Genomic DNA, 12,110 nt, shown 5'->3' with positions numbered 1-12,110 from the left:
GCTCATGCTCTCTCACCGCACATCTCAGGCCTGGAGTCAGGACAGGTCTGCTCCCAGCCCCCTTGAAGATGGCCTCGGCCCTCCTGCCTTGTCACTGCGGTCCTCTCCCAACCTCCTGGGCTGCTCTGTCCCCGCTGGGCACACATGAGCTTGGCTCACTGCGTCTCTCTCCATCCTGACACCGTCACCATCTCTCGAGACTTGAACATCCACATGGGCAATTCTAACAACCCTGTGACCTCTGAGAGCCTCAACGACCTCACTTCTGGTGGTCCACGCAGCATATACTCAAGTAGGGGACAACATATCAACAACGGACATGTCTGAAGAGGTTTCATTTATCTTCAAAATTATGACACCTATAGCTAGGGTGACCATATAACTTATTTTCCAAACTGGTACAGTAAATGAAAGAGAACACCAAAATAATTAAGTTATATCATTTTTGGAAATATTTACTTATTGATGACAAATTGGTTTTCATATCAAAGCTTCTGTAAAATAATTATATTCCAAAGCTGTTTTCCAAAATAAGACTTTTCTTTAAAAAATTAACTTGTGTACATTGAAGCAACATTGAAAAAAACTTTATATCAATTACCTGCACATTCAAAATGATAGGCAGAATAATTGCCCCTAGTACTTATGTCTTGTAATTAGTTTCCTAGCTAAATCTGTCACTGGTACCTTAATGAAGAATTTCCTTTTTGAAGCTAGTTGTCATATTTTGAAGTTTTTGAACAAATCTGTTTGCAATTGCTTTTGAAGTAAAATTTATGGTTAATAAATTTTTTTTTTTTGGTTAATAAATTTGAAATCACTGACACCTTTCTTGGTAGACCACAACATTTTTAATTGCCGATAACCCCTCAGGTATTGAGAGATTGGTAAATTCTACACAAATTCTACTAAATGGATACTATTTTTGATTCAGAATTTCTTACATAAATATTTCGCCCCAAGTATTAATACAGGTACTATCTTTTGGCTTGTATTCAGAGTACCATTCTCCAAAATACATTTTTACAGAATATAACTTGTCAAGTAGGGTATAGCTATTTAGAATGCTCCTGAATGCTCCCTATCGCATATGTAATTTCATATCCTAATGAATAAGTCCTTGGAAGTAAAAAGTGGGGTTCAACCAAACCCAGGCCAGCTTATTTGAATGGAACTATTAATAGGAGTATCTAGTTAACAAATGAAATATCCAAGATGGATGTTAAACTAAATGGGACCCAGAACAGCAGGCATATAAACGGGGACTCTCCCAGATAACAGCTCTAACACTGACCCTCTGAGGCAGCTCGTAGTTCTCCATCCTGGCAGCACATCATCAGTATCATCAGAGAGCTCATCAGACCTGCCGATGATCCATCCGGTTTTCGTCCCAAAGACTCAGCTTTCATAGATTGGGATGGGACCCGGGAATGAGCATTTTACTCTAAAACGATGCTAACAAGCAGCTTGGGCTGAGAGCGGCTGTACCAGCCTGATGCCTCTAAAGCCAGGTCACTAGAAGGGTGGGAGGCTCAAGGTGGAGGGGACTTATGTATACACATAGCAGATTCACCTTGTTGTGCAGCAGAAACCAACACAGCATGGTAAAGCAATGATACTCCAATTAAAAAAAGAATATGGGGGAAAAAAGAGAAGAAGCCAGGTCAGTGTGGTCCTCCAGGGCCATTCCCTGCAGGAACACAGCGATTCCCATAACAGAGAAGACGGAGGTAAGCCAGGAGCAGCCATGCGGCGGCCGCGTTGTCCCTGCACTCACGTGGGTGCGCCATCACCTTGAGCCAGGAGAGGGCGCGCGGCAGGTGCTCTGGGGCATGAACAGAGGGTGGCCCTGCCGCAACCCTGTGGGCATGCCCCAGAACACAGAGTGATTGCATGAAATCCTTTCAAACATGCAATTAACCAACTCCTATATTGTCATGACAAAAATGAAACTTGTGGGGAGTTAACAGATTTCTGACTGGAGATGAAGATGTTAAAAATCTCACAAAAGCTCTAGGTAAGCCTGTTCTAAGTGCTTTGTTCTATTTTCAATATTTATTTTAAAAACAATTCTCAAAATGTAAAATCCCCAGCATTCCCAAAGCAAGGTATCTTTTTGGCTCATCCTACAAATTAATGATCATCTTTCTAACTCCAAGTATGAAAAACCCTGGCAAAGAAAAATAACAAGACGTGGTTTGCAAGCCCTGCCTTCCTGGCTGTCCCACGTGTGCCCCGTAAAGTGTCGGGGGTCATCCCAGAGCCAGTCGGGAGAGTAGCTTTTGCTGGTGCTTGGCCTGCTCTGAACTCAGTTCCGAGGCTGTGAGTTGAACTCTGTGCAGATGTTCTGAATGACCTTGGGGACGATTTTGTAGAGGTTGTCAAACTCGTCCACGAAGAAGGCGTGGTCCCTGGCAGGGTGAGTGGCGATGACGTCCAGCTCGTCCTGGGCAGCCCAGGCCACGCCTATGGCATAGGTGATCACGCCTGTGGGGACAAAGGGTGGATGAAGTGAATGTCCCCAAGGAAAAGTGTGACATCCACCCTTGCCTTCCTGCCACCCTTTTGGCCACTGAACGCAACCAAATCCAAAATCAGAAATGTGCCCAAAGCATGAACATGTGCTGCATACCAGCAGCAGTGAAACTGATACAGTTGCTCTCTCTCAGGGGTTTACCATCCTTTTGAGAAAAAAAACTACAGAAGGATGGAGTCAATCCATGATAAGAATTTCATGAGGAGCAGCAAGAGAATGATATCTGGGACAAGCAAAACTTGGGTGCCCTGCAGATTATACCCCATGGCACACACCTGCTCTATGTGTAAAGTCACACAAAACTGAGTCTTAACTGCCTCAAAATCTTTTAAATGTAAGTGAAACAATGGGTAGTCAAATCCACCTGCCTTCACTAATCAAGATTGTTTTAAGACTTGCATGTCCTGCAAGTGGCTTGTAGCCTCACCAATAAGATGTTTGCCTGAGTTGTTCTCCAGAAACTTGGAGTCAGCTGAGCTGAGACTCAGCTGTGTCTAGTTCAGCTGCGCTGGTTAAGACTGGATAGGATCACTTATCCCCTCAACCTGGCATGCGTGAATGCCCACTTAGTGGCCTTTAGAACACGTGCAGAGGCCTGTAGCCTAGTTACGCCTGCGCAGGACAATTCTGTATCTTTTCCTCCCCACAACTTGGATGCCCCACTCCTTTGCTATCCTGTAAAGCCCTGAGCCCCTTGCCTTTGGGGAGGTAGACTTGTGACTGGTTCTCCTGCCTGCCTTGTGGATAAGCCCTCTCTTTGCGCAAACCTTGGCCAAAAAACACACAAAAACAAAAAACAAAACCAGTGGAGCTGAATCACTTTAGGCTTGAGGGTGACTTTACAAGCCATAAGCTCCAACTGCGAGGATTTCCGGAGCAGGAAAACTTGCACAAGGACCTGGAGAGCTGGCGAGCCAGCATCTGCTCCATCACCACAGAAAAGTAAGTGTTTACAGATAAGGAAGGAGCTAACAGCACTGACTGCTCCAGGGGGATCATTGGAGATGAAAGGGAAAAGGGATTCATTGAATTCAGAAGAAACATGAATAAGATGCCGGTAGCTTGGAAGGAGAAGTGTCCGGGGAGTCAAAGCCAAAGAAAGAAACCAAGTGAATTGCTGTGAGTTGAGATTGAAAGAGAAAATGAAGATATGGGGCAGTAGGCGTGTGGCTGTAAAGACAGCCAGAACATGGGATCAAAGGGAATTTTTTCCTTCTTTAGGAAGGGAGACCTGGGTTCCAACCCTGGGTCGGGAAGATCCCCTGGAGAAGGAAATGGCACCCCACTCCAGTACTCTTGCCTGGAAAATTCCATGGATGGAGGAGCCTGGTAGGCTAGAGTCCATGGGGTCACAAAGAGTCAGACACGCCTGAGTGACTTCACCTTAGGAAGGGAGGGACTGGAGCTTGTCTAGATCCAAAGGGGAATGAATATAGTAGGATTAAAGGGTTTGGGCTATAACCATGGACTGAGATGCCTCAGGGAGAAGAGGAATTCAGAGAGCAGGCATCTGTCCTTAGTGGGGAGGCAGACTGCCTGGAGTGTGGTTCTTGACTGGGGCAGCTGGTGAGCAGGTGCTGACCTATTCCCATGCCCCCTCCAGGCTGACCAGGGTGAGATAAGCAAGATGGCCATGAGATGGCGGGCAGAGCCTGGGGAGGGGCTTCTGCCCAGGCTCCATTCCCCTACCTCCCCGCCACCCGCAGGGCCATGGCTTTCTCTAGCATCTTCCAGGTTCCCTTTCCTGCTGATGGGAGCATCATCCACACCACAGGTGGTTCTGGGCTAAGCTGTTCTCCTATTGTGGCTCATTAAGCTGCCAGGTTCTTTTCTCACCTTTCCAGTGACTTTTCTCTGAACATTATCTACATTGGGCAAAGTCAGGGTTGGGCTTTAAAAATGCTGCCAGGTGGTCACAGGAAGAGTCTAGCTGCAGAACAGGGCTTAGACCCACCAAGATCTCATTTCTATTCAAAGATGGAAGGGCTGCCCTCTCCCACCCCCGACCCAAGTAAAGACAACAAGACCAATATTAGAGATTTAGCTTTTCACATCCTGCAGTCCAACCTTACTGTAGAGAACTTTCTACTGGCAATTCTGATAGATGGTCCCCCAGCCTTGGCTTGGACACCCTCAGGGACACCCCAGTGCTCATGGCTTCCATGTCACTTGCATCTGTTGGTCCTTGTTTAAAGATACCCAGAACACGATAGCCCTCACAATGCCTGGGACATCTTCCTAGGTCTTCACTTTCTCCTGACCAGTGGGTCAAGGATACCCTCTGGGTGAGGCTCAAGGAGAGGCATCGAGAAAAATGAGTGAGAGGAGCTGAGCACAAGCTGGGGACGGACGATCTTGGGCTTGTCATCAAGAGTTGCCCCACCTGGCTCTGCCCACTCACTTTGGAACTTTGGGCAGTTTGCTTCTGAACCATAAGCCATCTTCACTCTGCTGACAGGAGCCCAAGGGGCCTGTGACTGCTGGCACATGGGCCACCTGCCATCCCACCATTATGCGTGCTCCCTATGGGTAAATCACTGGGAAGACTGTCTGAACCTGGTGTCTGGGTACTTTTCCAGAAGCCAGAAATACTGGTTCCTGAAGGCTTATTTTTATATCCCTGCTTGTTTAAGGAAGGAGTAAAAGCAGCTTTAAAGAATATGGGCAATCCTGCAAACAAACCCAAATTAAACGGAGGCAGAGACTTAGTGCACGCACACATATGCACATACATGTGCACACACAGACAAAAAAAAACTTCCCCCACAATAGGTTAAGTCTTGTTCACTAGTACTTACTACAAGTTTTTGGTTCACTGACAACTCCATTTACTTTTATTGTCATTACTAGTATTGCTGTCACTAGGGGTTTTCTCCAGGTTGTTTGTATTTTCCTTGTATTTTATGGCACTTTTCAAAACAAGGATTATATATAGATTTTGTCCAAAAGGCATTACATATGACTGATTTTTTGAACATTTACAAAAAAACATTTTGCTCATTTTTCATGGTTTTAAACTTTCTGTTATCCTCTTCCAAATTTCATATGGAAATATCTCTTTAAATATTTTGAATGAAAATTTCCTTGAGGTCTTCCCCAGACCTCCAATATCTGGTTAGCAATTGCTTTTATGATAGTATTATACGTCTCTTTTAAAACGTCCATTTTCTTCAAGTTTCTAACACAATTTTGTGGTCTTCAGCAGAGATTAGAGTGAGGAGTCAAATTCCTCTTTGATGCATCACATGTTGGTGTGTGCAGCCTCAGAGTGTGGGACGTAAAGAAGAGGGGTAGCATCCACAGGCCTTGATGCTGTGGAAACTACCCTCATGTCCTTGCCTGAACCTTCTTTACTACCCACAGGGCCCTGTGGTGTTGAACTACACCCTAATGCCCTAGGGTTGTGAACATTTTAGTAGGTACTAGACAGAACCAGTGCCCAGAGAGACAACCCACCAAGCCCCAGAGGTCTGCTCAGCCCCACACTGGTCAGCACGACCAGCTCACTCACCCTTGTGATGGGCGAGCATGGCTGGTATTCGGATGTCGTCATAGGACCTCCCGTCGGTGATGAGTATCATTAGCTTCCTCTTATTGGGCTTGGACTTCTTGAAGAGCAGCTCCAGGGCATAGTTGATGGCAGCCCCCGTGCTGGTCCCTCCACTCCAGTACCCCACCCTCTTGATGGCACTGAGGACATCAGATTTGGTGCTGTACTCATCGAACCCAAACTCCAGCCGCTGCTCATAGGTGTATTGCATGGCCCCGATCCGCGTGTCTGTGTCTGAAATCTCAAACTCCCTGCTGAGGTTGGCCACAAACTGGAGGACCGTGCGGAAGTTGCTGGTCCCCACGCTGCTGGAGCCGTCGATGACGAAGCCGATGTCGGCCGAGTTTAAGCAGGTCTTGCTGCAGGCCAGTCGGTCGGTGTCACAGACCCGCTTCACCAGGGGCTGCACGGTCTTGTGGAGGCTGAACCAGTTCTGCACGGTGAGTGAGTAGAAGCCGTTGGTTCTGCACACAGCCTGGAAGACAGGGGCGGCCACCCGCCAGGTCAGGGGTCTCACCCAAGGCCTCTGTCCACCTTGGTTCACCCAGTCAGGTGCTCACTGGGCGGAGGCCCCTCAGGTTATCTCTGACCCACTCCCCCACCCTCAGCCAGGTCTCTGCTTTCATGGAGAACCATCAGTCAAGCAAGTCCACAGGGAGAGGGGAATTGCTGGTTTCAGCTTCATATTATGCCTCTCCAGGCTGCTGGTTTGTACTGGCAGCCAGCCATAAGGCTGGCATTGGTGGGCACCAGCCCACGAGGATTAAAGAAAGCTTTTGTTCTGACTGGGAAAACAAAAGGCACACAGCAGATGAAGCTTAAGAACCAGTTAGAGAGCAGACCTGCATCCAGCAAGAAGCGGTACCCAACTAGATGTTCTTAACATCATTTCACTACCCACGCCCTGCCCACCTTAACCCTACAGGGTGGAATTCTAACCCACTTGTCATGAAGGAAGAAACCGAGGGCCAGTTGTGAAGCGACATCCTTTAGGTCACAACTCAAATCTCTTTGCCCTCAGAACCCCAGCTCTGTCCCCTGGACAACCCTGCCCCCAGGCAAATGAATGTTTACTTGCGCCCAAGCATGGTCCAGAAAAAACTCAAGGTGCCTGCAAATAAACATTGAGCAAGCTGGTTGGTGTGCTCCTGGAAGTGACCATTTCCCTTGCCACTGCCTCTCTGGAGGTCACAGAGAGAATCACAGACCTGCTGGCTTTGGATGAAGGTGTATAATTAAAACATTATTTGAAAACAAGAAATGACTTTAAAATGTCCTGGGAAATGTACTTTAATTGGTTTGTAAAAACCTAATGGGGTTCACAAAACTTTCCATTGCTTAGGCGGCATATGAGAGGGTGTCGAGGCTGAGCTGAATTCTAGCCAATGGATGGGGGGCGGGGGTCCCCACCAGGCAGTCTGAGTCAGTCACAACAGGAGAGAGTGTGGTGCTTGGCATGGGCAGGACACCGGGTGGCTGGCGCTAGGAAGCTGGGTTAAGACCACCCTCCAGAAGACCTCAGGAGTAACAGCAAGTGGAGAAGGATTTGGAGCAAGGACCCTGTGGGACTGGGAAAAAGCACGAGATTTACTGTGAAATCTAAAACAAACTGGGGAGATCCAGAAGGGAGAAAGGACAGATGTAAAGTATCAATACTCGCTTGAACTGGGGAGGTGGCACTGGGCGTGGGAAAGATTGGGCAGATGTGAGCTACGTGACATGGGAGCTGACAAGTTGTTCTGGGGGTGACTCCGGGTGTCTGGGACAGCTGTGGGGCTAATGCACAGTCCAGAGGAAGAAGGAATTTGAGTGGGAAAGATGATGCACTTGGCATGTTGCATGTAGAATTTAAGGTTCTTCAGGTCATCGGGTGGAGACTAGTCAATCAGATGGAAACAGATGCTACTGAGCTCCAGAGAAAGCAGGGCGGGAGACACACACATGTGTCCCTGCTTGTGAGTGAAGGCTGAAGCTGTGGCCCTGGGAGAGATTCTGGAGGGGAAAAAACTAGTAAGAACATAGGAGAGAGCCAAGGAAGTCTACGCTTTGGGTACAAGATGGAAAAGAGGAGGGAGCAAGTGAAGTAAGAGCCACACTGTGTCCTAGAGGTTAAGGGAGACAGGAATGATGATGAAGTGCAGGGTCTCTGCCGGGAGCTGAGCCCCAGGAGATCTGGAGACAGGATGCTAACACTGGGGTTATCCCCCATCCTGTCCTCCTCCTTTCCTTTTTAAACCTGGGGTCCTGTCTTTGGAGAAAGGTTTGTGTGGGGTCTACTGTATAAAGCATACACAAAGTGAGCTGCACTGGGGGAACAGGACTAGATTCCCATCTGTTCTGCCTCCTTGTCCTGTTGGGCATCTTCGCAGAACTCAGGGGCAGCTGAGTCTGAAAGTCTGCGCTCCCTAGTGTGGTTTAGTACCTTTCCTTTTCTTGTTTATCAGATGAGTTGACTTGTGGTGCATGTGTGCCCATGTGTGTGCTCGCGTGAGGACTGGCTGGGCTGCCCAGCTGCGGTCCCCTGGGGCTATGAGAGGCGCTCGGGGAAGCCTCTGATGTGAGGCTTTGGGGACCCTGCTCCTCCCAAGGTGCCGATGCCAGGCCTCAGTTCACCAGGTGTGTGGTGGGTTGTGGGGCCTTGCTTTGAGAGGGTAACTCCAGGTTCCAGACTCCCTAGTCTCTCACTGGAGGCCCTCCTGCCTAGAAATGAACTTAATATCCATTTGAAAAACACGAGACCCAGCCTGGATGGCTGCTACAGCCGTGCAAAGTGTAAGGCGTTCTTACGTTGGGTGGGTTTTCCACTTACATGCCTTACATAGAAGGCGTACTTTGTTTGCAAACATACCTTGTTTGCAAAGTTGGGCTCCAGCATGTACTGCTTCTCATTTTCAGAGGCACCTTCAATGGTGATGAAGAAAATGTTGATTCCTGACTCTCTCGCCAACCTCGAGGCCTCCTCCACCTTGTCCGTGGGCCAGCCATCCACCATCACCACGGCCACGTTGGGAGCACCGCCTCTGTTTCCATTAACTTTGGAAAAGAAGTTCTTGGTCACAAAGGAGATGGCCCGGCCTGGAAGAGAAAGAAAACTCATGCTTGGAGTGATTGTGGAACAGATCAGAGCGGCACAAAGAGGTGCAGAAAAATTATCCATTCCCTCCTTTGTTGGCTTGTTTCCTTTTTGAATCATGTTAACTAGTTTTGGGTGTACAGTTCAGTGGTTTTAAGTACATTCACGATATTATGGAACCTATACCACTAGCCATTTCCCTCCCCAGCTTCATTTTGAGCTTCAAGTTCTGATTTTCTCTTGTTTTGAAAAGGTTTTATACCATTTGAAGCCACATGGATGGACTTAGAAATTATCATACTAAGTGAAGTAAGTCTGACAGAGACAGACAAATAGTCTATGATAACACTTACATGGAATCTGAAAATTAATATAAATGACTCTCTATACAAAATAGAAACAGACTCACATAGAAAACAAACACATGGTTACCAAGGAAGAAAGGAGGAGGGGAATAAATTAGGAATATTGGATTAACAGATGCAAATTACTATATATAAAACAGATAACACCAAAGATTTACTGTAAAACATAGGGAACAATATTCAATATCTTGTAATAACCCGTAATGGAAAATAATCTGAAAAAAAATCACTTTGTTGTATACCTGAACCTAACATAATACTGTAAATAAACAATACTTCAATTTTAAAAATTAAAAAATTAAAGTTTTCAAGACCAGCATGCAGGTGAGAAAAGCTTTCCATGGGCACAATAGTGTCTGTTCTTTGCCTGGGTGCTGGAGCTGACCTCACTAAGCCCTGGAGCCGTTTCCAAAAGTGCGGGGCAGCCCTCTCCTTGGGCTTTGAGGGCTTGCAGTGAGCTCGACTCTCCAGCTGTGGAAGGGTGCATTCTGGATTCAGTGGACTCTCGTGTCATTTCCACTAGAGACACAGGTCTGGCTGGCCTTGGGCACCACACCAAGAGCTGAGAGATGTGTTCTAACCTGGCTGTGCTTTTTACTGGCCACGTGGGCCTGGATAGGTCGCTCCAGACTAGGTTTCCATGATGACAGCCTGCCTCAACTGGGCGCGGCAGTTGTGAGGGATGACGCAGCTTCCCAGCATGCCTTTCTCAAGCATATACTTAACACTTGTCTCGGGCCTTAGGAGACTTTTGGAATCAAGGAGGGTGAGAAACTATACCAGTTTTCTGGGATTTTCCGAGGTTTAGCCCTGAAAGTCCCATATGCCGTTGGGCAAACTGGGATGACTGATCACCCCGGAGGCAGGGCTCTTAACCTGGCCTCTGTGGACCCTTGGGCACTGGGGGTGAGTATCCACAAATCCCTTGAATTTATCCACAGTATTTTGTGTATATAAGTATTTATTTGGGCACAAAGGCCATGGCTTTCAAAGGGATCCTCCGTCTAAATAAAAGTTAAGAGCTACATTCTTAAGACATTAGGGTTATAACATTACACTCAAGGCTTCTTTGGTTTTGGCCAGCATCTTGGCATCACTGACTAGTACAATTTTATCTGTCAAGTGAAAGGATCAAATGGTTACATACTCAGTTGCTGGAGAAGTGTCTTGGAGAACCCATGTGAGCTGGCAGCATGGAAACCTCAGAGAACTGTGTTCACAGCCAAAGCTGATTTCCCTCAAGGCCCAAGGCACCCAGCAGTCCCCTCTGGTTTACTGTTAGCTGCCTGTAGGCAGAGTGCAGGGAGCCCTCAGAAGATCACCTTGACCTCATCCAGTTTTAAATCTGGAGGCCATGGTCAATTTGCACTCAATACATGTTCCATTAGCCTTCTAGCATGTCTTGAAAGCAGAGGCTAGAAATCTGAAAATTGCATTGTTGAGATTTCCTTGCAGCTAGAGTTCTGGATGTGTTTTAGTTTCATGAGATGATACACACATGAAGTTTAGAAGATAAACATAGGGTAGAGGTGGTACTTTTGATTCTGCTATTTTTGTAGCTAAGTCTGTAGAGTGTTTGACTTTTCCAGGGTAGTGTTAGCAGAGGTGCCCATGATTGGTGACCAGCTTCCTTGGTGTTGAGAAGGTAGGGTGCAAAGCATGTATTTTTACATGCAGGCAAGGCATGTTTTTGGAGCTGGCAGTTGTAGCAGAAGTTTCCCGATCAGCATGGCTTCCTGGCTGAAGCAGATTCCTAAAGACGCTGCAGTGGTAGAATCGAGAAAGCAATTTTCTGGTCTTGGAAGAGGCATGGCTCCTCGGAGGTCCTGGATCTGCAGGAAGCCTTTGGAAGCCATCTTTGAAAACTCAGCCTAGAGTATGTTTCTTCAGTAATTCTCAAAACCATTTCATACCCTGAAATAAATCCCTTTTTGCTTAAATCAGCTGGAATGGGTTCTGTTCTCTAAACTCAAACCCCCATCAATACAGGGCAGATATAGAACATGTTACCTACTAAAAAAACATATACTGGTTTTATTAAGACACCTCTCTAATCCCATCAAGGACATAGGATGTCTTCTGAAGTTTTAGAGTTTTACTCATGATACCTTACTGGAATTTCACTGATCTAAGTATCAAATTGAAAACAATCAGACATCAACTCTATCATGTTTGTGATTAGGCAATATCCGATTTGGTGTCTCGGATCCAAGTGGCTTGGATGGGGTTTATTTAGAATTGTTCAGAGATCAAAGGCTCTTCATTTGCTACTTACTAATGTGCTGGTCTAAACAGATGTACATTGAAGTGGGGAGGGAAGTAATAAATCAGATGTACTGTAATTGTGAAGATGCTCCTTCAAAGATAGCTGTATTCCTTGTGCACATTCCATGCCAAAAAACATGGCTCACATCTCCATTTCCCTGGATTGTGATGGTCCAGACAGGGTCCCTGAGGAGTGGGCAGTCCTTCCAGTGCCCCAAAGTCAGACTGTAGCCCACCAGGCTCCTCTGTCCATGGAATTCTCCAGGCAAGAATACTGGAGTGGTTAGCCATTCCTTTCTCCAGGGGATCTTCCTCACCCAG

At 46.9% G+C, this 12,110-nt stretch overlaps 1 protein-coding gene across 2 annotated transcripts in view; it reads right to left on the bottom strand.

The window, feature by feature from the left end:
- Positions 1–429: 429 nt before the first annotated feature.
- The window catches only part of VIT (vitrin), a 118,293-nt gene continuing 106,612 nt past the window's right edge, over positions 430–12,110 (bottom strand). For both annotated transcript variants that reach the window (XM_043468322.1, XM_043468323.1), the window contains 3 exons: positions 8,935–9,161; positions 6,048–6,561; positions 430–2,487 (listed from right to left, as the gene is read on the bottom strand). In XM_043468322.1, coding sequence (XP_043324257.1) covers positions 2,309–2,487; positions 6,048–6,561; positions 8,935–9,161 — 920 coding nt within the window. In that variant the 3' untranslated portion in view covers positions 430–2,308. The remainder of the gene's footprint in view (positions 2,488–6,047; positions 6,562–8,934; positions 9,162–12,110) is intronic.

This window comes from Cervus canadensis, chromosome 5 (assembly GCF_019320065.1).
Source record: "Cervus canadensis isolate Bull #8, Minnesota chromosome 5, ASM1932006v1, whole genome shotgun sequence".
NCBI classification, from domain to species: Eukaryota; Metazoa; Chordata; class Mammalia; order Artiodactyla; family Cervidae; genus Cervus; species Cervus canadensis.
The sequence above is the reverse complement of the archived record's forward strand: the minus strand, read 5'-3'. Positions and strand labels throughout refer to the sequence as shown.